This window comes from Dermacentor silvarum, chromosome 2 (assembly GCF_013339745.2).
Source record: "Dermacentor silvarum isolate Dsil-2018 chromosome 2, BIME_Dsil_1.4, whole genome shotgun sequence".
Lineage (NCBI taxonomy): Eukaryota > Metazoa > Arthropoda > Arachnida > Ixodida > Ixodidae > Dermacentor > Dermacentor silvarum.
The window spans coordinates 200,370,607-200,397,733 of NC_051155.1; the positions used below are offsets into that span (position 1 = coordinate 200,370,607).

The window sequence follows — 27,127 nt, forward strand, 5'->3', positions numbered from 1 at the left end:
AGGCATATGTTCACCGTGATCTCTTTGCAAAAATTTCTAGACTGCTCTCGGCTGTTTAGAGCTCTTCCTCTCTGCTCTACTGAATTCCTGAGATTATATTCATGTTCTTTCAAAATGCCTGCCTCTTCTTTGTGGTCCCCTAGCCCTTTTTCGCTGTTACGCAGACCTGTGTTTAGCAGAGAGCTCATACGAACGGTGCACTTCGCGGGTGCTTCTTTCATTCTAACGAGTCCCGATTTGGCCTTCCTTCCTTCCACGCTGTGCAGGTCTGAAGACTATCGTAGGAGCGGTGATAGAGTCTGTGAAGAACCTCAGAGATGTGATCATTTTGACAATGTTCTCACTGTCGGTTTTTGCCTTACTTGGATTGCAAATATACATGGGGGTACTGACGCAAAAATGCGTACTCATACCCCCAACCAATCTCTCACATGCCGAATATGCAAGTTTCATCGAGAATGAAAGTAAGTATCGCACGCCGGCTGCTCGCCTTCTTTGCTTTGCCCCGTTTGGCTCCGCGGCCAGTGCACGTGTTCGTCCTCAACGAGCTATACAGAGATTGCTGTGAAAATTGCGTGCTCTTATTTTGCTTCTTTGCCCGCGACAACGCATACACATGCCGTGTATGCTTGTGAAGGCAATCTCGTGCGTCATAAACGCCGTGTACTTGTTTACCGTTGGAGCAAACTCCCTTCCTTATTACACACCTCTGTCCTTATGCTCTCTCATTTGTTTTATCATTCTTCTTCTTCTCCTTCTTCTTCTTCTTATGCTCATTCTTCACTCTGCTTCGCCTCAAGGCATGGTCACGTGCCGAAAGCAAGAAAGTAATCGTGAGACGCTTTTGCCGGCGCTTCTCTGACGCCTCCTCTTCTCTTTTTCCGTTTTTCAGCAAATTGGGCAACTGATGATGATGGCATGTATCCATTGTGTGGCAATTCGAGTGGTGCAAAGTAAGCACTCCTGTTCTCATATTCTGCACCCTGCGTTGATAAAGCTTGTTAGTCCGTATGCTACTACACCACAACCAGTTTCGTCTGTAGCGTATACAGTCCTTGAGGTACCTAACGGTTCACCGGACGCGACTAACATTGTCCGTAATTCAATTTTCTGTCTTTCGGCAAGGCGCGTCAATAAACGCTGCTGGCGGACCGATCGATGCGTGATGTTTCGGGAACGCTCATAATTGTGCTGTTAAGTTTGTAGCGATATTAACACAGCCCGCAAATGCGGTTCCTCTTACAGCGCATCGCTATATCTGCCAGCGGCGCTAATGAAAAACTGATCGCAAAAATTACTGCACTGACGTGCACGTCTCTATGCGTCTACGCGTAAAGTAAACAAGTAGCCGGCACCACCTATGAAGTCGATATCTCCTGCGCACATTAATTAGAAGAAAAAAAGTACATGCCAATATAAGCGCTGTACAACCTAGTTACCTGCAATGTACCCGCTTCAGCAGCGTTTAGCCCACGGAAGACTTCAGCGTCAGAAATGGCGATCGAATACAAGAGCGTACTTTCGGATTTTCTTTTAGTTGTTCTTTTTTTTCATAACCGTCAGGCAACAGAATCAAAGTAGCTGGTAAATTGCCTTGGTCTATTTTATCGTGGGAGCCAACCGTACCAGCAAAGAATGCGTATTGTAATGTTAGCTTATCGAGCGCCAGTTGCTTGAGCATCATTGGTCAACATGTGCACCCTCAGTAGCTATATATTTCTCTCGTTCTCTTCGCAGGCAATGTCAAGAGGGCTACATGTGTCTGCAGGGTATAGGAGAAAACCCAGACTATGGCTACACTAATTTCGACACTTTTGGTTGGGCCTTTCTTTCGGCGTTCAGGTTAATGACACAAGATGCTTGGGAATTATTGTATCAAATGGTGAGTTACATCTTCTGCATCATACTTTGATTTATTCCGAACGTATGAGAAAACAGGTGTGTGTTCACTACGGAATCCAAAAGAACGCAGCTTTGACTTATTTGTGTATCAAGTGGTACGTAGTGTCCTCGACATTAGCGTATAACATCAGAGAACCGGTCTGTGCAGCTTTGATTCAAGAAAATATATTGGTGATACTGAAGCTACCAAATATGATACGTACTGACATGTTAGAATGTGCTATTCTGTCTTGCAATTCCTGTTGTCTTTTACGTCAGTAGGCTTTAGCGCGGAAAGCACTTCTGTGGGCAATATTTTTTGTAATGTTATGAAGAAGTAAACAATGACATCGACAAAATCGTCAAGCGCTTGAGCACGTGTCAGTGCGTTTGTGAATGTTGATAACAATCATCGTTAAAAATTAACTGAGAATGTCACCCATAGAAGCACGAAGGATGTCATTCGAGATGTCAAACGACCCAATTTTCTAGTAAAATGCTAAGCTAGGTTATTAACCACGCGCACGAATATATAGACACAAATCGCTTTATTATTACTGAAAAAAACAAACAACGGCACAGAACGCGAAGGTGGATAAGTGGTTTTTAGAGGCACTCTTTCCAGTGACAATGCGGCACAATAATGGCGCACGCATTTACTATTTGCCTTCGTGATGTAAAAAGTTATTGTCTCTCAACTCCGGCCTATCCTCATTGCTGAACAAAAGCCTCATGCGGTCCAACTGTCACACTTACCGGCTGTAGTGGTTCAGATTGTTTTTGTTATTTTGCACCTCTTTCTTTCTAAACATGCCGTTATTTCTTTCCCTGTTCTTCCTCTCCTCCTACCAACCCACCTTTTATTTCCAAACAGGTGCTAAGAGCGGCGGGTCCCTGGCACATGTGTTTTTTCGTGGTGATAATATTTTTAGGCTCCTTCTATCTAGTGAATCTGATCTTGGCTATCGTAGCCATGTCGTATGACGAATTACAAAAGAAGGCCGAAGAGGAGGCGGAGGAGGACCGCCTTCTCGAAGAAGCCATGCGGGCCGTGAGTACAGCTCAATGTTTTCAAGTCTTTGTTGTCTCGCCCAACGCTGCAGCAGGCTTTCAATAACGCCCTCTTCGCGACCGAACCTTCTGCCATTTGGAAACTAGAGCACTGTGGTATCCATCGTTTTGGACAAATGCGCTTTATTATGGTGCAAATGCCGTTTCAATAGTTATACAACCAAACTATAATCACTGACAAAAGTGGTTGCTTGCAGACGTACAACGCGGTGTAGCCGTGTGACTTAACGTTGTACTTAAGGAATTAAAGTAAACTGCTGGGGACTCTGTGTGTTCAGAAGCGATACTACACGCTTTATATAAATATCGATGGGGCAAAAGAACTTAATTTTATTGAAATGGCAATGAATAGGGTAAACACGTAGATATGTTAACAAACCGTGTTGTTAACGTTGTTGTTGATGTTTTTTTGATGTTGTTGGTGGTGGTTGGGGGGGGGGGTCTATTCGTCTATATAAAGCTCTACCACTGCAAGGCCTGGCCCATGTGATAAGGACAAAGAAGGAAACAGCCCGACGCAATCATTTTACAGACCTATACTTATCAAAACGCAGGCAACGATCTGCGTCGTGTGCCTTGTTGTCTTCTTGTTTGACAAGCATACATCTGCGAGGCCCGTTAGGCCGACCCTAAACTCCGCAGTTACGGTTGTGTTGTCCTTACTCTGCCTCTTGTAGATGCACTTTTCTTCACCCACCGTGGTGGGTCAGTGGCTATGGCGTAGCGCTGCCGAGCACGAGGTCGGGGGTTCGATCCCAGCCATGGCGGCTGCATTCCAAATGCGATGGCATGCAAGAACGCTGGTGTACCCTACTTTGGATGCACGTTAAAGAACTCCCAGGGGGTCAAACTAAATCGGAGTCCCCCCCCCCTCCGCCCCAGCGGCGTCCCTCACAACTCACTGTGCAGTTTCGGGAAATTAAACACCACACTTTCATTGAGCACGCACTCTTCTTCGAGACAGTCACAGAAGTGGTTTCCGCGCGCTCACTGTCTGTTTTCCACATCGCAGGAAGAAGAGGCCCGCGCCGAATTGGCGGCCGGCCATAGTCGGCCGCACGACACCGGCGACAACGGCCACGGCGGCGGCCAGGTGGTCAAGAGCCCCTCGGAGTTCTCGTGCCGCTCGTACGAGCTCTTCGTGGGTCAGGACCGGGGCGCTGAGGATCCCAGGGACCTCCGGGAGCGGGCGAGCCTAAGGAGCGCAGACGCGGCGGCCGAGCAGCTAGACGACCTCTGCTACCCGGAGTCGCGGCCACGCTCCGCCGCCAACTCTAAGGTGCGGAAGGTAATCCTACGTCCTCCCACCCTTTCTACGCTGCACAACACACGCACGCTAACGACGACGCGTGTTAGGGTGCGCTTTCGCTCAGCTGTAGGAAAACTCCACAGCAAGACACGAAAATTTGCCTTCAGATCAAGGCAATTGCAGTGCTTGCATAGCTGGTCCCATGAGCTGTTCTTTCGGAAAGCTCCTAGGTAACTGAGCGTGTTTGGTCAAACCTCCCGTGTCGCTTTATTGTGAGGCCCTTCCGGCATGGCCATTGCTCCGATACGGCGAGGAATGACTGGCAGAAGTTCTGCCTACCTTCCATAGCTTGGGACTGCTGAGTATAGAATTACAGCTCCATTGCATGACCATAAGTCAAGTTTGCTCAGGACACAATGACGGTTAAGCCTCCGGTATTTACTTAAACTTCAGGACAAGCGACGTCTTACACTATTACACATGCTACGAAGACACGGTCTTTCGTTACCGATAGTTGCGCATTTAAAAGAAGGCTCGAAGGCTCTTATCTCGAATGCGAGCTCTGACAGGACACAAGTCACCGCTGCATTTCCACAACTCATTTGATCAAAGCAATTAATTATGTGTCCTTAGGTTCGAGCTTTATTTCATTATGAACCTTTGAATCTATAAGCAAAAGCATTACGATGTCATATGAAACGTAATGTCTCAACCACTTGTTCAGGTACACGCATGCCTAAAGCAACGTTTAGGCGTTATCTCTGCTTACCTGCCCAAGTTTTATGCAGTAATAGCCCTTACTATTGCCGCATGTGAACCCTAAGGGCCTCGTTCCTTTAGGAATACAGCTTTCTCTGTGTCTAATTTCTCGAAGCAAAAAGTCACAGAATTTATCGAAGGCCGCTGCCTTTCGCATCCCAACCAAGCCTACATACACAAAATTGTGGCACAGAGCACCTGGGCATCCGCAGGTGATTGCTCCCCCCAAAAAGTACTATATTGGCAAGTCCCGCCTTAATAAACTGCCGATGTATTCTCTACCGCTACTTATTCCTGGTTCTCTGGACAAACATGATGTACTGAGCATTCGCCGTTAAGTTTGATCATACGTCTCTGCGAAGCATAGCCGGCTTAGCTGGAATCCGAATACACAGAGCACAAAATAGGAAAGGAAATGTCATAAACAAACTGTTGTCAGTGTTACACGCTCTTCCTTTGAGCGCCCTTAGCTGGAGAAGAATGATGGTCCTTGTATAAGCTGTACTTCACATCCAGTAAATGAGTGATACATCGCTTTAAGTTGCCTTGTCCTTGCTTTTCTCTTACACGTAACCTGCTGAGACAGGTTGGGAGCAAACATTTACTGCATTTTTGAAGCTCGTCTGAGAGCACGTCAGAACTGCAGTACCCCTTCTTTTCGCCACCGAGAACGCAGGTTTAGTAAGATAGTATGCCTTAAGCTTGAAGTTTGCGGCATCTCAATTCTAATGCAGTCATCAGCAATTTAGCGTGATTTTTACGATGTGTTTAGTTTCGCTGTGCTCCCTGTCCCGTCCCATGTTCTTGCAGAAATAACGAAGTCTAGCGCTGTCTAGTCAAGTCTTTCATTTTAGAATTGACGTGTTTTGCACACTGAGATGCCAGATATTTCAAACATGACCTGAGCAGCTTACAAAGAAAATGATCCATAATACTTCCTTTTGTCGTCACAGTTTGAAGTTTATTGGTCGGAATACTGTGGAACCTCGTTATAAGCGAATTATCGTCGAAGTAATAACATTGTCATAAAGAGTGGTTGAAAAAAGTCGACAATAGTAAGCGTCACAGGCCTGCAATTGGGCTCTTATGAAACGCATCAGATCACGAATAAACACGGAACCGCTCGAAAATGCGCTTTTCATAACCTAAACCATCTTCAAACACTGGCATACTTATTTTTCCACACAGAGCTGCATTAAAGATAGTGAGCATGATATGCCGAGATGAGTTCGCAGCTCCAAAAAGTATTTTGAGCTGAGCTTCGAGTCGCCAGATGTTCCGATGTCAGCTTCCACCCATGCTGGCGCTACGTAAGGTCCCAGCCTTTTTATCGCTCTGTACGTTCGGTAATGATCTCGGTGTAAGAAAAGAGAAGTTTTCTATGACCTACACCTCGCATGGTAAACATTGAGATTCAGGTTTCGTTAAAAAATGTTTTAACACCAAACTATGGTCATTTAACTTGCTGTGCCAAATAATTCGCTATTTCATAATGTTCGTTATAACGAGGTTCAGTCGCGCACGCGAACAAAAGCTGTGTACAAAGCAAAAGGCTTGCCTTTCAGGTGAGAAGGCTGGCCGCACGCATGCGACGCGCGACACTGCGCCCCGCTGACCAACACGTGGGTTCAAAAACTCTTTGTTTGTTTGCAGATATTAGGGCGGCGTTATAGCAGTCCCTTTGTGAGTATCGGGAAAGGGGGTCCCTTCTATTCGGGGAACCCTCTTCACTTGTCGGCCTGAGTTTGTGTGTTGTCCCTCTTCAGTTTGCGCTTTCGTTGCCGGTGTGGACTAGTCCCGTGTTTTTCAACTGATTTCACTTTTTCACTTATCTTAAGTCTTCAATTTGATTTCTGCTTTCTTTTTCTTACTGGTGTGGCTGGAGAGCTTGTTCGGTTTCGCCTTTCATTTTTCTGTACTTTTTTTTATTTTCGTGTGGTTCTTAGCATTGTCCTGTCGTAGAATATTGTGCAAGCTTAGTGCTTAGCTAGAACTAGACTAGACATGCCTATTTATTTGTCACGTCGACGTGCTCCTTCAAAAAACCAGCCGTGGACAATTCCCTCCTGCCACGTGACGAAAGGGCGCAAAAGTGTTGTAAAAAAAAAGAAATCATTTCTTCTTTATGGTATCGCAGGAAACGTGCTGCCATATGTCTGTATTACGAAGCAAATCCGTCGTATGACACCTTGTATGTAAAAAGTTTAGTTCCATTTTGATTCCCAGACCTTTTCCTAACAGCCTAACACTGTTTTCTACTAGTCGTCAGCTGCGCCTACCTTTTAGCTTTCTAAAGCTGTTGTATAATTTATTTAAAGCTTTACTCCTAAAGAACGTCAAAACGCTTGCATCCGATAAAGTCTATTTGGTATTAAACGCCTCCTGCGTTTCCGACTATTGCTACCGCGCCGACGTGCAGCATTTAGTGCGAGCGAGCACCCATGTGTTCGGTCATTTGCAAAATTGCACACGGCTGGTTATAACGAACAGTGTTTTCCTAGACTGCCCGCAAATCCTTGTAACAACTCTAAAATTAAAAACGCAGGAACAGCAGCCGCTCGTTTCTCTAGGATTTGGAAGTAGAAGTGAAAGAAACATGCTTGCATTTGTACGGCAAGCTGCTTATAAAAGTATGCAGCGGCGTCCTGCTCTGATGCCCGTGTATTGGGTGCGAGCACTTGACTTGCCCTCGCGACAGTGGATTGCGTAGACTGCCCCCCGTAGCTGTTGTAGCGGTGTCGTGATACTGTATAGAACTTGTTCTGCATCACATCCCCCTCCCCCCTCATCGGACGTCCTGGTGCGGAACAATGCAGCCATCGAGCATATCAGCAACGAGGACGGTTCCTTCAAGTTCTTTTCTACTCGTAACGGTGGCACACTCCCTTTTCGTATCCAGTGTCGCTCCCTGTAGGTCCCCTGGCGACACCAGTAGCAACTGAGAGGCTGGAGCGTCCCCCTCGTTAGCCGATAGCCTCCAGTGGCAGAGACGACGAGTTTCTTTTCAGACTCGTGGGTGCCTTCCCATTTAGTGCATGCGGCTGCTCTGCTTGGGTGTCTCTGCTTCACAATATGCCACTTGCGTCCGCTGTGGCTGGACTACTGTCTGCATGAGTGTTGAGCTGCTACCAGACGACCTTTTTGTCGCACGCCGATGCACTGGAGATACTTGCATGCAAAATCTTCAACGCTTCATATCACATTCATAAGACTCATGAGCCGTCAGAAAGTTAGAAACTTTGTTGTCGATTCCTTGTTTGCCATGGTAGGTTCTCCTTCTATAAGAAAACCTTAGCATACGAAGTTATAGTCCATTGGCTCTATTAAAGAAATCAGCACAAAATGTATTAAAGAAATGAGCACAAAAGCCTAACGAGTGTGCACGTACAACGGAATTACACTGTCCATTTAAGATAATAGAAGTAAACTACCATTGTTTCACTAGTACAACGTTATTCTGTGTTCATTTAAAACAAAACAAGTGTGTGTATCTGTTGTATACTTGTGTTGAAAAGCAGACCATTACACGAAAATTTATACTTGTGTTTATATATGTCATATTCACGTTTGCAACTACACAGTGCTACTGCACTTACAAGAACCCTTGGTCATCCATGCTTCCAATTGCTTTTTAAGGTTCCGTTGCAAAAAAAAAATACCCTGCTGTACAAGCTTGAGCACACATAACGCGAATCCGGAACATTTCGCACGGTGCTCGCTCAATGCTGCTAAAAAGTTACAATGACATCATTCATCCACATGCCATCACGATGGGCATGCAAGCTTTCCTGATTTACGCATTTCCATCTTGAGTATGTTCTTCAGTGTTTGGCTTGGCCTTTGAGCGGAGCTTCGAACTTACCGCCCGAGAGCCTACTCGAAATAAAATTACTTGGCTATTCCTAAGAACACGAAAAAATTTCTACCCTACGACTGTCGTTGCAGCATGCCAGTGCTAATGGCAAAGCAAAGCTATTATAATCTGTCACCACGTAGCAAGCGTAATGCATGACTTCACGTCCTACAGTCGAGTAACACGAGGCTGTAGAGACCAGGGAAAGAATATATTACACTCTGCGAGCTCAGACATAGTTCACTCAAAAAGCAGGTCTCTCTAGAAATGAAGACGAGTCACGAAAAACTGACACAAACTAATGCTCGCTGGTGTCCGTTCTTCGTTTCTGGTAGTCCCGGCGCTGTATTTATCCCGGTATGTGCTACCAACTAGCTCAATTATACATCTTCCTGCAAGGTATATTTATAAGTGTGCTTTATAAACCTAAATTAGCGTTTATAACTAAATGTCGGGGCTGCCTTTATTGGGTATTGCGCTCCAGTGTCTACTCGACATAACAATATTATATGTAAAATTACCTTCTAGCCAAGCAACCAGCACGTTGCTTGGCTAGAAGTTTGAGCACACCTTTTGTCCGAAAACTCAGAGGAGTTCTTCACTGTATAGCGTACATTGCTAAGCCGCCACAGCATGCGCAGAGTATACCCCAAAAGCGTACAGCGGACAATTTCCAGCTGTCAGCCATCACTTTTGGCCAGTGGACGGTGTTCGCGTTATAACTGCTCATGGCTGTACGTTCCGCCTTTAGCCAGACTCTCGGCTTTGTCTTGTTGTGTTTTCGCCTGCCCGTTCACTGCTTTTGGGGGGTGCGCCATTCTGCGTTGCGTTGAACCCCTGTTTCTCCCGCTGCTTCACCCAATCTCTCTCTCTCTTCTCTCGGCTTCTCTCTTGTGCCGCGATCTCTTTTATGTGTTGGGCGACCTGGCCAAGCAAGGCTGTGTTCCCCCTGCATGTGTCACGTGATACCCCGAAGCCCGGATGTTTTTGCAGCGCATCACTAAATGGGAAAAGTGACGAAGGCTATTCGCACCGCGGGTGTCACAGAAACGTCCCCTTTCGCATTGGCCCAGGGTAAGTAAAGCACGCACGCGCGACGCTCCCTTGTCCCGCAACAGCCTAGCCCCCCCGGAATGAAGCCGTGCTGCGACGCCAGCCTGTCCCCCCTGTGACGTAGCGATCCTGATGCCCACGTAGAGGTGCAGGTTGCGTCTTTCTTTCTGACGCTCTCTCTCTCTCTCTCTTTCTGTCTATCTCTCACTCTATTTCTCTCTATTTCTCTCTATCTTCCTATACGCGTAGATTTTTCCGGGGACAGAGACAAACTGTAGACACTCCCCTGAGCAGTCTCTGTACGCGTCCCCCACGTCCAGGCAGTCTGACATTTCTCTACACTGCTGAGACGTAGAATCCCGTTTTCTTCCCTGCGTAGGCAAGGAGGACTTCTCCTTAGTAGAAGGGCAGCTCGCGTGCCGAGGCGCTTTGTGTGAGCTTCGGCACTGTCTGCCTAGTGATCGGCGTGCGAAAAAAAAAAGAAAGAAAATGTGCACGTACGGCCTGTTTAGATTCTAGGTCTACTGGACTTGAACGTCCGCTCTCGCTCTGTGCTGAGAGTTTAGAGGATGCATGCAGCGGCTACGGCGTCCCGCTAGTGTCGTAGAACTGGCGGGTTACGTTTTTGAAGTGATTCGTGGTGTCACTATTTGTATGTAAAGTGTGCGGCACGAGGGAAAGATAGCTCGGGTTTCAGTTGAGGAGCAAAAACAGTGTCTGCGTTGCAGTCAATGTGCTTCTAAGCAGTGAGCTAACGACTGTTTCTTGAGTAATGACAGGACATTTTAGTTTCGTTTCAAGTCCACGCTGCTTCCCTCGCAGTTGTTTCAGCTGCGAGCGTTTTAGTCTACTAAATTAATCTATTCTACGCTATATGTCACGAAATAAAAAGTAGAGGCAGTTTGAATGGAACTGGTCGTACGCTCTGATCAAACAAGACAATTGGTCCCATTTCTAGGGGGAAAACAATAGTACCGGAACAAAGATGAATATGAACAAGCAGATAACTTACAGAAATTTGTTTATGTGACAAAGGTGCCGCTGTCTTGCGGCAGCTCTGAGCATTCTTTCTCAATAAATTTCGAGGAGTCAAGTCCAATAAATTATATCGTGCTACTTGGGACCCTATCAGATGTGCTTCAACTTCAAAAGTGATCAAAAAGATATCCGTTTCAAGGCAACGAATAAGGATATATATACAACTGCCACGCGTCCAAGCCGCCGTGCAGCTTAAAAACGAAACTTCGAGACGCTTTGGAAACGTGGAAAAGTTTATGCATTTTTGTTTACCTCGTTCTGAATAAAGAGTGTTTTCTGTGTGCAGCTTCCGCACGGTTCACTCAACTACTGCCTACTATAGACATCGTGATACGTTTAACCACAAATAAGCAATCGCTTTTCTTTTTTAGAAGACAACAAATGCAAGATTGTACAATCATAAAATTGGAAGCACACTAATCTGCAAACATCGATTCGCACCTTGTCACTGTATTATCATACACTTATAGACATACCTATTGTGCAGACACTGCTTTGGAAGTCACAGCAATTATGGCTATTAATTCCTTTAGTCATTTCTCATAGCATATATGTAACACTCCTCAGTGCCGTCCTATCGGCGAAGCGCTAAATTTGTAACATTTGCTGTGCAATACGACCTCATACATTTTCGACTTCATTGACACCACTGTTACACACCTGTCGCCTTGCCGGTGCTCACAGCCCCGCGGTTTGCACGTTCACAGTGCACACGTAGAATTGAACATGTGTTGCCGTCGCTAGCCGGGGAGAAGTCGTTCATAGGTCACTCATGCAAAGAAAAAAAAACGGGAACATTGTGGTACATTGTGTCTTATCGCAACCACGTCGTTGGTTGGTTGGTCGATTAATGTTATGTGCTGACCATATTTTCTATTCTTTTATAAGTCTGGCTTGTCTTGCAAAGCACAGAAGTATTTAGTGTAGTATATTCGGGCAGCTTAAGACTTCAGTGATTTTTCCCAGGCGTTCAACAAGACATGGTACACTAGGGTGTCTCAAATGCTACACAATCTTGTCGCTCGGCTTGACATGTTATCAATTCAAATGTCACGCAGAAAGCTGAAGAGCTTCTCATAGCAGTTAATGAACAATGCAGATAGATTTTTGTCGTACATGAGGCACACGAGCACGGTAATTGCCACTGAAACGCCCGGAAAAGGTCTATGACAGTCGTAAGCTCACCGATAGTGTAGACTTCGTCTGAACAGCTATAATCGCGTACTTGTCGCATCTTCTCACTCCCTGGCTAGCGACGGTCGCGTTGCTTGCAGTGCCTCTGACTCCCCGCTTTGTCTGCTTTCTCTCTCTCTCTCTGTCTCTCTTTCCTCTCACTCTCTTCTGTCTATCTCCCTACCTTCCTTACCCTTCCCTCCATCATGCGGACTTGGGTCGGCCCGTGGAGCAGGCCAGCCTGAGCCTACCCGGCTCGCCCTTTAACCTCCGTAGGGGCAGCCGCGGTAGTCAGCTGAGCGTGAGCTGGCGCAGTAACGGGCGTCGCCTGGGCGATCGCAAGCCCCTCGTCCTGCAGACGTACCGGGACGCTCAGGAACACCTGCCGTACGCCGACGACAGCAACGCCGTCACGCCAATGTCCGAAGACAACGGCGCCATCCTGCTGCCCATGTACGCCAATCTGGCGTCGCGGCACTCCAGCTACACGTCGCACTCGTCGCGCCTGTCGTACACGTCGCATGGCGGGGACGTCTTCTGCCGAGGGGGCGCCGCGGCGGGCGCGGGACCCGGCGCCGGTGGTGTCCTCACCAAGGAAAGCCAGCTGCGCTCGCGATCGCGAAACCTGCAGGGATGCTACTACTACGAGGTCTCTCTCTCTCTCTCTCTCTCTCTCTCTCTCTCGCCCTCTCTTTTTTTCACTCTCCCTTTTTCGCTCTTCTTCTTTCTTTCTCTCTTTCTCTTACTATCTCGGTCTCTCCCCTCTTTTTTTTCTCTCTCTCTCTCTTTTCGTTATGCGCTTGCACTCCGGCCTCTGTCGCATTCATCATGCTTTCCGCGCCAACGCTAAGATCGCCTCCACCGGTCCTAGCACACCCGCCGTCGGCTGCTGTAGAAAGGACCTCACCTGCGCACCCGCACGTTGCATTTGAAAGACAACACATAGCGTGACGTCATCCAGAGTAGGACGAACCATCTTCTCCAGGCTGTTCCTCACAACGTGCCTTAGCGGCAACCACATGGAACGTGTTTCCGACGTGCCGTCAACGTACCACTCCTACTTCCCGCCAAGCAGTCTCTACTGTGTAATTATATGCCGGAATGCGTTATGCGGTCTTTGCTTGAAATTGCAACCGCTTGTAATGCCCCTCAGCCTTGATTACAGCCTGGACATTGAGCCGTGTGAAACAGAACTGTCGTCTCGGTGCCAAATACAGGTCGCCAATGCTTTCATGTGGTCGCCGTTTTTATGTGTAAGCTAATACCCCAAGCAGTACAATTTTCGTACGCTCCTAGCCCAGAAATCTGGTCCCATCGAACGCTCCGATGAAAAAAAAAAAAACTTGGTTCGAAAGTTTTTCTAAATTATGTTACCTCGCCAGTCCTCTTCGTCGATTCGGGCTCACGTGCTCGTTATCAGGTTTCTTTCTTTTTTGCTTTATAACCAATGTTGTGTCTATTGCAATATCGCATCTCTCTTAACTTCGTCATTTCCGCATTGCATAAAAACTGAATTGCTTATCATCAGTACAGATCCCACAGTGCATGGCGGCATGGCATGTCACATCATTTTTTATTATCTTTCCACCGCAAACAATATGAACTATACCTCAGTAGTGTTTCTCTATTCTATGAGGAGAAGCTTAACAGAAGACATTAATGATAAAAATATCTGACAATACCGTTTGCGAATGTGCTCGCTGCACACACAGTAAAAACCGGAACTATATCAATGCCCAATCAAGCATTTTCACATTGAAACTTTTTTATGTTGCCTGTAAAAGTTGTTCTGTTTGAAAGGCTTCTTTCTTTGGCGTTTATTCGTAAGGCTGCGAGCCTGGCAATTGAAGAATTTGGCGGATCACCGTCAAAAGCTTTATAGAATTTCTTAAAATATATTGACGTTTTGCACCTTAACCACTCTATCATGAATCCTCTGACTTGTTCTCAAAGGATTCAGCTATTATATTTAGACCAAATGACGTGTAGCGGATAAAATAACATATTAGCCTCAAATGCTTACATTGTAAGCAAATCGTTGGAAACCGAGCAACAGTAACACTGCCGTCTTTCTTTTTTTTAATCTCATTTATTAAAGCTGCGCAAATTGCATGTATTTTTCGACCGCGCTATCTGGACAGCCGGAATAAAACTTCGAATTTAAGACTTCGTGCTTACGAACAAGTTTTCCCAGCAGACGAGTTGTACCTCGACAAAAGTGGTGCAAAAGTGGAGTCCTTCTCATGTTTAAACTGTGCCTGGCCTACAAACTCGTCTATGTCAACCGAGTTTTTAAGCCCCCTCCTTTCTTCAACAGCATGCACACCAAAACCAACTCACGTTAAAAAAATATCGGAATGCAAAATCTGGCGGGATGCTTGCGAACAATGCTGCACGACTTGTACAATTGCGCCCATTCTGCAGCTTATGACTGGAATATTTCGTTCCAGGAAATGACTCTGGATGGGGAGGAATGTTTGGCTGTGAAGAAGCAACCGGACAACCCTTTTATTGAACCGTCGCAGAGGCAAGGCCTCGTAGATATGAAGGGTAAGCGCCTTTTCGCGAACTCGGCGTGACCATGTCGTGTCTGTCAGAAAAAAATGCACGTTTAATGCGATGTCAGTGCGCAAAAATGTCATCCTTTAATTAGCAGTTGTGTGAGGCTAAACAATAATTGTTATGCGAGTTCATTATTTAGTTATGGAATTATTTAGTTTGTGCTTTTGCTCGCGACTTGTGGTTATAAGGAAACTACCAGTGAGTTTTGACAACACCTTAAAAAAAACACCAGTGATCGTGGAAATCGTATCGTGGACACAATGAGCCACCAGAGCAACGAAAACACAGACGCTACGCCAAAATAGATTTCATCAGTTGGTACAGTTGCGTCTGTTCGTACCCAGAGTATCAAAGACTGGAACACGAGTGCTATCACCCCCCAAGTACTTCCTTCGTATTTTGTGCTTTCCCCTTATCACATAAAGTATTCCAAGACTGCGTCGAATTCAATATTGCATTCAGTGAAATGTTCCTAGAGCTGTATAAACTTACATGAAATTCAAAACATGTGTACGCAAGTGATCGTTGATGTCTACCGATATGTGACTAAGCTCCTTAATAACTTGTGTTATCAATTCAGTGGGACGCACGCAGATACCGTCACTTAGAAAATGAAGTTGCACGTTTCTAGGATACAAATACAGGAAGCTTTCTGAAAACATTGACATTATGCACACGATTAAAACATAAGAAAGTTATATAGCAGACATTATAATATAGAAGCCTAATAAGTGATATTGGGAGCCCAATAACAGCGTGTTCCCGCTTTTCTTTTTACTTATTTAGGCACTAATGTGCCACTTGCATTATTTTTCTTTTTTACTGATGCATAACGGTACTTGAAAACTTTATTAGTTTTCAGGCTAACTGCTAATAAGTACGACTTACTTGACAGTCATTAACTCGCCTTTTTACTTATTTCAGCTTTTTTTTTACTTCCATTCCCTGAGGCATCTGTCGACAAGCATGCGATACCTAAATTTAGGGCGAGAATATGTTTCCTCGTATCGTTTTAACTACGTGTCGTTGATATTTGAAAACAAACTGCGCATACCGCTATAAAAGCGAGTAAGCACTAACTGGCCAGCGCCGAAGCTTTGCCAACCTCAGCTCGATCGCATATCAGAAAGCTAAAAGACGATATCGCTAATATGCGAACAAAGCGTAACGCATATCCGAGCTTCTTTTTTTTTCTCTCTCTCTCTCCGCAGACGTGATGGTGCTAAACGACATCATCGAGCAGGCCGCGGGTCGCCAGAGCAAAGCCAGTGAGAGAGGTACCTATCAACTCCGATTTTCACTCCAACCCTTTGAACCCAACCCGCCCGCCTCCTTCGACCTTTCCTTTTTGTGTGACCTTGTGTTTCGCAAGAGAGCACGAACCCTTCGTAGGTGCTCGCCTTGGAGTGCTGGCACTCGCTGCTGAAGCCTGTCTCCTTTATTTCATTTTTCTCCTGTAATGAGTGCTGGCACCACGCCTCGCCCAACGTGGTCATTCCACCGCTTAACTGAAGCATATTGTACCCACGGTTTAATTTATGACAAGTTTAAGCCTGTTGTAGAAAGCATCTGGCTTGGCATATGTCCGGGGATTTTCTATCTACACTTCTGTTCAGTAGAGGACTTTAAATTTACATATGATGTGCTCATCAACCCCTGAACTATGCAGTTCAATATCAGACGCTTTCTCGGTTTCTGGTTACGTTTCGTCAGACAATGGCTGTTAAAGAAAGATTTGCACTCTCTGCTGCCTTCACTCACCATGCGTGTTCGGCTCAGTGTTGCTAGTCCTCTAAAGTGTAAAAGCTGAACAGGTGAATTACATTTTTAAAAAACTTTCAAGCATACGTTATCACGGAAGTGGGTTTCCATGGTCGAGGACTTGACCACGTGTCTACCCTAGTTGTCATGTCCTTGTGCACGGTACAGTATTGTACTTGTGTGTGAAACCTACTCAGTTCTTTTCTTCTGATTTGTAGTGGTGTGTTCCTACAAGAATATATGAGCATGCACTTTCTTTCAAGTGTGCATTTTAGCTTTGTTTGTAGCCTTTGAGAAGTGATGTGGATGATTTCACAAGGCATGTGAAACGCCTGCGAGTTGTCTGGTCTTGGTGACGTGACATTTTACACCACGTGATTTCTTTGTTTTTGTTTTGCAAGTTTCCACGCTGAGGGGGAACACGGACTCAGTCATAAAGTCATGATAGGTTCTTGAGAAGACTGGAGAGAAACTAAAACTTTCAGAACCACAGTTATGATTTCGTTTTGCAAGATTTGGGGCTCTTTTTGCATTGCAACTTTTCAAAACAGTCTAAACTGATTTATATTGGATCCCGCTAATTCTGATTTGAATGCTCAGCGCGTCTCTCGGTGAGCTACTATATAACGTACGTTCTATGGCAGTGTGCATAAATTTTGAGTACTGAGATAAATGCGGAAGTACCAACTCCGGACTTCTTTTATGTCTCAGACAAGGAAAAGACTTCTGAATTATGATTACGCTTTGTCGACAAAGAGAGTAATAAATGAACTGAGAGACAATGGCACACAGTTTCTAACTCACGAAGCATGAGTCCTAAAGGTTCATATCAAAACGTCAATGTACGTGTGAAAATATGCACACAAAGCGACATTATCACGCGCCGTAGTTGCCGGAGACTTGGCCCAAGACGGGCGTTAAGTTTTGTAGTGTGGTGACCATGACTGAGTAAGTGGAGCCCCCTCGGCGGTGTGTGTGTCTCGTGTGCCTGCCGCGGTGTGGTGAAGCCCGTCGTTTCTTGGCCCCTCGTGTAGCTGCCTGTGATTTTTTTTTTTTTTTTCGTATCGTGTGTCCCTAGTTGGCGGCGTTAGACGCCCCCCACGGGCTCACTGGCGGCCATACTTAAACATTATTCAGTGTCCATTTATTATTTCCCCACAGAAAGGGAGGAGCAGGAGAGGCCCAAGTTCAAAGACAAGTGCATGGCCAATTGCTTGAAGTGTATAGACATGTTCTGCGTGTGGGACTGCTGTTGGTACTGGATCCGGATCCAGGAGATACTAGGACTCATCGTGTTTGACCCGTTCATGGAGCTCTTCATCACTCTATGCATCGTGGTCAACACGCTATTCATGGCCATGGACCATCATAACATGGACCCAGACTTTGATAATGTCCTCAAGAAGGGGAATTACGTAAGTGAAAGTGCCTCGCTGCGTAGTGCCCAGTGCGTCGTCGCCATCGCCTGTGCTGTGCTCTTCGCCAAGTGCCTGTGTGTAGTTCCGCTTGGTGCTTCCACGACCGCATCTTTCTCTTTTTTCTATCTCTTGCACCCAAAGTAGTGTGCTTTTCTTTTGCCAGCGTGTAGTGTCTTTTTTTTTTCTCTTTTTTTTTAATGCGCGAGATCAAAGTGGCCAAGCAGAGCGTTTGACGCTTGGCACTCCCCGCCCCTCCGGCACCGTTTTCGGAGGGGCTTCAAGAGGTGAGAATAGTAAGCTCTTTTTCCAGTTGAATTCATCACGCTTGGTGAATGCGTAGAATGTTTCATTTTTGCACGGGTCTAGAGCCATTTGTATACTTTCTGCACTTCACGAAGGTTCGGCTTCTTGGGCATGTGCTAAGAAGCAAGTGCTCTGGAAAACAAGTTCCTTGGTACACATCTTTAAAATAGTTTGATCAACCAAACTCGGTCGCACAGAAAGTGCGAAGAAAGAGCGCGTAGTATAAAGATGCAAAGTGCAAAGAAGGTAGGAAAAACCCACGTAAATGTGTAATTTGTCGAGTGCTGTTAATTTTTATTGTTGCTTCTACGACTGATACCGAGCGCGTAATTCTTTTGTTCGTGCAACTTAATCTGCTACGTAAGTTTGCATCTGATCAGGAAAAGGCAAATCCATTGCTGGCACGACTGCACCTGTGTGTTGCGCCTCTTAGATCTCAAAGCTTTATGCCAGAGTGAAGTCAGTGGGTTTAGTATGTGCGTGTTTGGAAAATACGAGTGTGGCTTTATGCAGAGCTAAGATGTTATGCCAGCCATTGCGCATTTATTTCTGGAGAAAGTGAAGCTGGCATCATAACTTTGGCATATGCACAAAGAATGAACAAAATGCAAGTGTTATATGTGCTTAGGCATCTCAGATACATTGCTGATCAGAAGGAGGTATTATTACAGTTAGAAAAATATTTTTTGAGCTAAGACAAAGTCTTGGTTATCTCCTTTAAGGCATGTAAGGCATCGATAGACTACAGAGAACGTAAGGATCTTGTCACCAGACACAGCAGAGTTCACGCTTTTCAGTGCCTGGTAGTGCTTTTGTCTGTTTCTTTCAGCATCCGTAGAACCCGTGATCACAGCGTCACAAGACGTCACTGTAGCTGCATGCCAGTAGGCAAAGCCTTTATTCTGATACCGCTCTTTGCCAGAATTGTAGAGCTCTGTCTGAATGGTTTCGCGTTGAAACAAGCCGGAGACTCACATTTCCTTTCACTGGTTGTTCCGATGAGAGAAACGACGAAGTTGCATGCCTCGCACCGGTAAGTTACGACCGCTCATCAACTCTGCGCTATGCCGGCACTCACATGCGTCGCGAAATTGATTGTGAGGAGAGCCCTGCTTTGTAGTTGCTTGACACCTTTTCTGCGTGCGTACGTTTAGGCATGTAGCTTGAGTAGAAGCGAATGATGCTGTAGGAGCTATAGCATTCTGTCATTTTCTAACTCGATGTTAAAAGCAGCTTCATTGAATTGCTACTATGCTGCGGATTCTAAGGACATTATTTGAGCATGCAAATTGTTTGCGGAAACTATGGGAAAACAATGGTGTAATTCATATAAATTTCTGTAAGAAAAAAAAAGTAACTGAAGAGCAAAATAGTATGTAGATCTCTTGAGTAATGCTAATAAGAATGCTTCAAAAGTGACTTCATGTGCGCAGAGGCAAATCGAACTTTTTATTTATTCTGCTAGTCTCTGAAGTGAAAAGCATGGGACACTTGGGCCGGACTCACAAAGATTTCTCATCAAAGGAATGTTTATCACTTCTCAGCTCTTTCACTACCATCTCCCCCTTCGTTGCCGCCATACCTCAGCATTCGCTTTATTAAACGCTCTTCAGCAAGAACGACTTCATGAGTGCCGGCCCTGATCATGAGCTGCCCTCTTCCTGCGCTTATAGGTATTTAACGTGGTACTTTACCGTGCAACTTGATTATTCTACTGCCGAAGCCAGAACGATCCTGTGCACTTGCCCTCTATTCGATCTCATTTGCTTCCCATGCTTCTCTTTCTCTTGCAGTTCTTTACCGCGACATTCGCGATAGAAGCTGGAATGAAGCTTATGGCCATGAGTCCAAAAAACTATTTCCGCGAAGGCTGGAATATCTTCGATTTCCTCATCGTCGCGCTCTCCTTAATTGAACTCAGTTTGGAAAACGTCCAAGGATTGTCTGTGCTGCGTTCTTTTCGTCTGGTGAGTTAACGACTGGTGTACACTGCCTTGAAGGCAAGTTGTTTCCACACTGTAGAACACAACGCCCGCATATGTGGATTTAAATGTCAACACCGTCGACATCGCACACATAGACGTGACTTTGATGCTGTTGAAACAAAAATTATGTGTATACCTTGAAAGTGTGTATGGCCCATGTGAGTTTTTATGTGTATCTGTCAGCGAGCAAATTCCGTTACAGCAATTTAATAAACTCATCCTGCGAATTTAATTGGTACTAATTGTTTGGATGTGTTTGTTCAAATGAGTTTTATTTGAAGTCAGAGTTGCAGGAGACGTTACGATAGACTTCTTTATTTTCTGTTATCACCCCCTACTAAGCTCCTTCAAGAGGAAAAAAATGCGAGGTGCGCTACAGTTGAACTACTTCATGGCAAAAAGTACACAGATTTGAATGAAATATCATATTACTCCAAGGCCAAAATGACAGTCCTCCTACGCACTGTTACCATGTTTAGCATGTCAGCTAAACCTAATTTTACTGTCAAGAAGCTATGCGTTCCGATTTCGTTCTGTTCGACGCCAAGTGGTACTGTAAATGTGGAATTAACTACGGATAGTCGTGATCTGATCTGTTGACTTCTCAGTGCGGAAAGAAGTTTAATGGTCATTAATTAGGAAGAGCTTGAAGGTTGGGACACTCACTCCCCGGTGCTTCTTGATTTGAATTTCACGAGATCACGTGAGCATTGGAATTCGGGTACGACGTCTCGATCGGTGAGGGTAGCTTTATTAGCGCGGCCTTACTGTCATGTCATGTTCATGTTCACTTACTGTCATGTCAGCCTGGTTTATCACGGCTCCTAAATTTAGTTTATTGGTCACTTTACCGAGCAACATTAAGGGCCCGAGCCACATGGATTAGACATCGTGTCAAAAGTGCACTGTCGTTAAATATGCCTGTAGCCATCTTGTTCCTTTATGAGCCCGATATGCTGATGGAACATTACTTAAGTCTCGAATATAGCGCTACGGCGTGCTGTACAGCTTTCGAACTGAGGCAACGACAGATAATAAAGAACAAAAATAAATTCATGACGTTACACTCACTTTTCCGGTGAGCTAAGTAAATCGTCTCACCGCTGCTTGTGATATGTAGCTGATGCTGGTACACGGTACGTACGTTACGTTATAGGCTGTGCTGGCTACGAAAATTCTGCCTGTGCAGGGGCTACATGCGTTTTGGCAGACACACACACAAAGGCGTAGAACCGAACCAAACATACCAACTCCTTACAAACTATCTGGACACGAAGCTTTTGTTTCTTTTTACGTGCGAAGGACGGAGCAAAGATCTCGTTTATATCTAAACGGACTTGACTTATGTTTAATGTGCTGTTCAGCCTCAGGAAGACAACCAACACATATGGCTTCGAATCAAAAAGAAGAGAATGCCGCACATTTCTTGGTGATTATATTTCCCCATCCGGGCGGTTTGAATGTGAGAGGCTGAGAAATCATATTATTTTAGGCCAAAATTAAGCTCCTATATCATCACTGGTGACTTCTATGTGCATCCCTTGGTTTGGGGGAGCACCAACATAACCTCCGGGAGAAGCAATGTCATGTCATTTGCCTCTGGTTGTGACTTTTGCTTCATAAATGACGGTAGCTCGACATATCTGCGGGGTCTCACATATAGCAGCTGTCAGGACTTGGCTCTGGTGTCACAGTGCTTCACATCAAAAGAATAATTGTCTTACGGTATCGACACTCACGGTACTGATCATATACCCACCAATTTATAAATCAGCAGACTCGTTGAGTCTTTCCCTCGTGATGTCTGTAATTGACAGGATTAGGTTCAAATCATGTGTGGAGGACACATGTCCCAATTACCTTGCCAGCAACATAAACGACACCACCGCTGAAGCAATGAACACCGCCAAGTGGCAATTACTGCTGTAATCAAACCGAATAGATTTCGACACTGCACTCAAGAGAATTCGTACGATTCGACGACTTGCAGAACGACGGCACAAAACGCACTGACTCAATTTACGATTTGAGACACTCACAAATCGAAGATCGCCCCATCTGAACATTGTGGCGCCCCCCAGAAGAAAAAAGTGTTAAACCCCTCTTTGCTCAATGTGACTCTCATAGGTCTCGCAAAATGTCTACCTAGCACAGTCTGTCTTTCGATATATGCCGATGAACTTTTGTCTTTGGACTTTAGTTCAGGTGCGCGCGCGACTCCAGCGGGCAGCAACCCTGACATTGGTCTTTCTTCGAACACAAGGCTTGATTATGCCATCCGAGAAGCGTGCTTCAGTTGCCTTCACACGCAAACCCATCACACTATACCCCGTCTCCACCAGCAGACGGATTATAACTTATAAAAAACACTCATCGATTCTTCCGTATATTATTCGACAAGCATCTTTCTAGGAACTCCCATTGCGCATATATTAAAAAGAGACTGTCGTCTACTGCGCATATACTGAGCTTATTGTCCAGGAACACATGTGCGGGAAGACAAGCCTCACGCGTGACCCAGCTCATTCCTTATGGGACACCAGTTCTGAAGCCAGGCGAAGCTGATAACGGCATTGCTCCTGCTCTCGGCTGGCAACAACAAGACTGACAACCTCTTTTCCCTCGCAGTTAGCGGCGTCACGAGGGGAGTCTGTTTTGTGTCGGGACTGCCGCCTCTGAATGCAAAATTAGAGTACTGAATGTCAAATTTGATTATGAATTTCTCGGAGCAGAAATGCTCTGAAATATGAAGCATTAACGAGTTCGAATGCGATTGTCTTCAAGTTTCTGATATAGAATATACCATAAATGCGATACCTTAAACGTTAGTTATCAATTTCTTAAAATATTTTTACTGTCTAGTTTGCCATAATTGTGTCAGCCAAAGCGTATAAAGCTGCTGCGCAAGCACCATTTATATAGCCTGTTTCTTTTTTTTTTTTTTTTAGTTACTGATTACCTTTGAAGGCCCTTCACATGTCATGACTAACAGTTATGCCTGTTCTGAATTTTTATCCAGAGGAAAATAACTGTTACCAGCCCGTGGCTGCGGCTCTAGACAGTCATGTATACATCAAGAAATATTCTTGACGCTGAATAAATTTCAATTTGAAAAAAAAACACGACATACGTATTATTGAGGCCAGATTTCCTGCACGTTATGGAGCAAGAAGCTTACGCTGAGCCTATTTTCTTTAACAGCTACGTGTGTTCAAGCTAGCCAAATCGTGGCCTACCCTTAACCTGCTCATCTCTATCATGGGGAAAACCATCGGTGCCCTCGGGAACTTGACCTTTGTCCTGGGAATCATCATCTTCATCTTCGCCGTGATGGGAATGCAACTCTTTGGCAAGAACTACGAAGAAAATAAGCACAAGTGAGTATCTTCTACTTTTTAAACAAATTTTCCACACTGTGGGAAACCTCAGCGTGGACTGAGCTACGAGAGCTACGTTCACCTCGTACAGCTAGTGTGCACAGTGGGTAGGCCGTAAATAATCTTTAAAACGTTCAACCTATTCTTGGATTCAACCCTCCGTAATCCTTCACAATTTTTTCGTTGGCACAATATAATTTTTTCGTCATGGAATAGAAAAGCCAGCATCAGACATCTTTACTAGTGTGGAGACAACAGTGACGAGCCACTCGGCGAAAAGATGGTGGTAGTTAAAACGTCTTTATTTAGAAGATCAAATAGCGGCCTCCGGAGCAAGATTTGTTTCGCATCTCCTACATCAGGAAATCCAGGCTAGAGTCCATGGTATAGGTGATGAGTGAGTAAAATTGTATGCCGTGAACCCGCCCGAAGGCCATCTGAGTCAGTAGGTGACATCAGTTCTCGGTGTAGGTGCCTTCTTCGGATGTCTTCTGCGGCAGCGCACTTCCAAAGGAGATGTGCCGCGTCGACTGCCTTTTCTTGTGTTGTTGCACATTAGGCAGGGTAGCATTTCCTCTTGTTCTTTGGAGTCTTGAGGACGCTACCACCTACGTTCCACGGTGCTCGATGTGAGGGCAGCCCCAAGACACCTGCGTTGCAGAATTAGTTCCTCATTTCTCTTTAGGTGGGATGTGATAATAACGGAGCACGGTGGAATGAGGCCGCTTGTTCCTCGTCGTTCTCGCTCATGCTCTACTTGAAAGAACAATGTATTTTCTTTACTGCGCAGTAGCAAGCTCGCGGGCACGTTTATTTCCAGGGATTCATATGTGGGCAGGCACCCATTCTACATTAACGCACACTATGCCTTCTGCGAGTTTTTCAGCAATTGGGTGCAAGCGCCTGGCGAGGGATAATGTGTTATTCGCCTTTTTAAGTTCAATCAGTGCCTTTGAGGAATCCGTGTTGGATTTCTCAGGTTGCAACGCACATCAGGTTGGATTTCTCTTGGTGTTTGGAGTGCATCCAGGATTGCATAAAGTTCAGCTGTGGTCAGTAAAATTTTTCAGTTTCGTTTTTTATGACCGGCTGTATATGTAGCCTATCGCCTGCACCGACCAGGACGTGCGCCGAATCCTGCGTTCCCGGCTTGTAGACGCGACAGCAAAACGCTTGCGTACTTGCTTTTAGAATGGCGAATTTTCTACAAGCAGTCATCACCCCGTACTTCTAAGCAAGTTCCAGCAGCTTTATGCTCAATGATTTGTTATCTCTAATAGGTACAGCTCCAACTTGATACGTGGCTCACAAAAGCTGTCCTGCAATTTTTCTCAACTACAAGACTGGACTACTGTCTCAAGTGCTCAAACTCTATATGTGTGCGATGCCCTTTGTTGTGTTTTGCTTGTCTCTTCTATTTCTTTTCCATTGTCTTCATCTCCTTTAAAAAATATGTAAAATTGGAAATTTGACCACCAGGGCTACCTAATATCATAGTTGTGAATAACAACAAAAAAAAGATAAAAAAAATACAGATAACTCTCAAAAGTCTATAAAAATGACAAAACACTAACAGAGCAAGTCCGTAAATAACGAATAAAATAAAAGTAAAAGGCGTTAATGGGCTAGAAGAATTACGCAAGCATATACAGGTAATGTGAACATAGGTGAAACTAAAAAACTAGTAAGCTTAACCTTCGCCTTTAAGGGTGGAATGCAATAGCGTTATTGGACGCCGTTGACGCCGACACCGACACCATATATTCTGCGACATGGGGCCCAATCAAAATTTAGAAAGGCGCGGTGTTCAACATTCCCCTCAATGTTGCCTAGAACCAAAGTACAGCGAAACACCATCAGAATTGGATGACGCTTAAGCTTCGCCTTTAAGAGTGGAACGCGATGGCATTCAAAGATCCCTGGCTGCTTCTTAGGCTTTTTTCTCGTATATTCAAATTACAATCCGGCGTTATCACGTCTGTACGTTGTGGGTAAGTCGTACTTTGCGATTTTTCTGACAGATTTTACTTTGAGAAATTCAATTTTTGTTCACTAAAACCGTGCACCATGTGGAGGGCCTGCGCGATCGGGGTGGTTGAGGATGATTTTCTACGCCGGCATCCACGCCGACGCCGGATTTTGTGCGACACGGGGCCCTGAACGCTGTCGCATTAAAATGCGTAAGAACTATCGTTCACAACAAATTTATCAATTCACTTTCTGTGATAAGTACTCGCAGAGCTTTGAGAGCCAACCTCTGCTTGTTGGAGCCCCTCCTCATGCGGGTGATCGCAGTGTCCCTCTGCAGAGACAACTTGTAGCTTGCTTCTCTTTCTTTTTTTTTTTAACGCGATAGCGCTAAGGGCCCCGTGTGGCAGGACTGGCGTTCGCGGCTGAGAAAATAATCCCGAGCCACCCGGACAACGCAGGCCCTCCGCGTGGCGCAGAGTTGTTAGTGAACTAATTGAATTTCTCAAAGTAAAATCCGTAAGAAAAATCGTAAAGTACGACAGACATGACAGCGTCGGATTGTAATTTGAATGTACGAGATCCATAATTCGCTTACGAGGAAACTCAACCACAAACCCCTTTTCAGCATTTTACCATACAATAGCGGTACGCCCGGGTAGATCACTTGCGAAACCACCATCCAGATGGCGCTTGCCTCCTCGGCAGGTCAAACTGGGACTTCGCCTGTCTAATGCGTTTTGGACACTCGCGCGCCTCGGGGCAGCAGGAAACTACTCATAAAATAATAAAAAAAGGTCCTCGGGTCTTCACATTTTGATATAAGATGAATTATATTGCCCCTGTAAAAATGTCTTCCCAGCAATGCATTTGTGTTTAAAAGTGAAGCCGACTTTATGGGAACCGGTGTAAGCTTGGTCTTTGTAAGCTGGCTATCCCACGTTGTGTGTTGCAGTGAAGCCTACTCATAAAGAAAAATGCGATGCGAATGGGGCCCGATAAAGCTATCGCGTTCCACTCTTAAAGGCGAAGCTTCAGCGTCCTCCAATTTTTGGCACCTTTTTCTTTCTTTTCTTTAGATGCTTGTGGGCTTCCATAATGTTTAGTAACATTGTGGTTTTGCAACGTGCCCCAAGAGTGTCTTTTTACTGTCCAAAGTGTTTTCCCTGTCTTTACCAATCAGTTTTATTGTATTTATTCTGCAAACAACAACAACGTTCTGGTAGTGGTACTGGTGACGGTGTGGGATTCGCAGCCTCATAAGCAAATAAATTGCTCGACGAGTGGCTGCAGAACCTCTTTAAAATGAACGCTTATTGCTCTTCGACGACCTAGGGAATGTGGACTACTGCAAGCGCGTGACCTTCCAACATGTCCAGCACCTCGAGAAAATGGAGTGTGGGCTGGCGTTGTTTCCTTTGGCAATGTTCACTCACCGTAATCAGGTCTTTCACGCAAACATGTAATACGACGAGATATTTATGATTTCGGTGTCTTGTCTCCCCCGATGCTTTGATTTTGTCCACAATATGCCGAAAAGGTTAGGAATGTTTATTGGCGATAGCTTCATCGAAAATAAAACTGCTTTTATGTCTACGTTTTGCGTACGAGAGTACGAGCGGAAAATTATAGTTATCTTGACTGTATGTTGGAGTGAGATAAGAAATATTACATCA

General features: G+C 45.2%; 1 protein-coding gene across 1 annotated transcript in view; it reads left to right on the top strand.

The window, feature by feature from the left end:
* Window positions 1-27,127, top strand: part of LOC119442434 (sodium channel protein para-like) — a 216,054-nt gene that overhangs the window by 146,742 nt on the left and 42,185 nt on the right. The window contains exons 6-16 of the mRNA XM_049662144.1: window positions 267-464; window positions 893-953; window positions 1,738-1,882; window positions 2,756-2,932; window positions 3,965-4,231; window positions 12,313-12,726; window positions 14,528-14,627; window positions 15,851-15,916; window positions 17,562-17,815; window positions 19,915-20,088; window positions 23,308-23,483. Coding sequence (XP_049518101.1) covers window positions 267-464; window positions 893-953; window positions 1,738-1,882; window positions 2,756-2,932; window positions 3,965-4,231; window positions 12,313-12,726; window positions 14,528-14,627; window positions 15,851-15,916; window positions 17,562-17,815; window positions 19,915-20,088; window positions 23,308-23,483 — 2,032 coding nt within the window. The remainder of the gene's footprint in view (window positions 1-266; window positions 465-892; window positions 954-1,737; window positions 1,883-2,755; window positions 2,933-3,964; window positions 4,232-12,312; window positions 12,727-14,527; window positions 14,628-15,850; window positions 15,917-17,561; window positions 17,816-19,914; window positions 20,089-23,307; window positions 23,484-27,127) is intronic.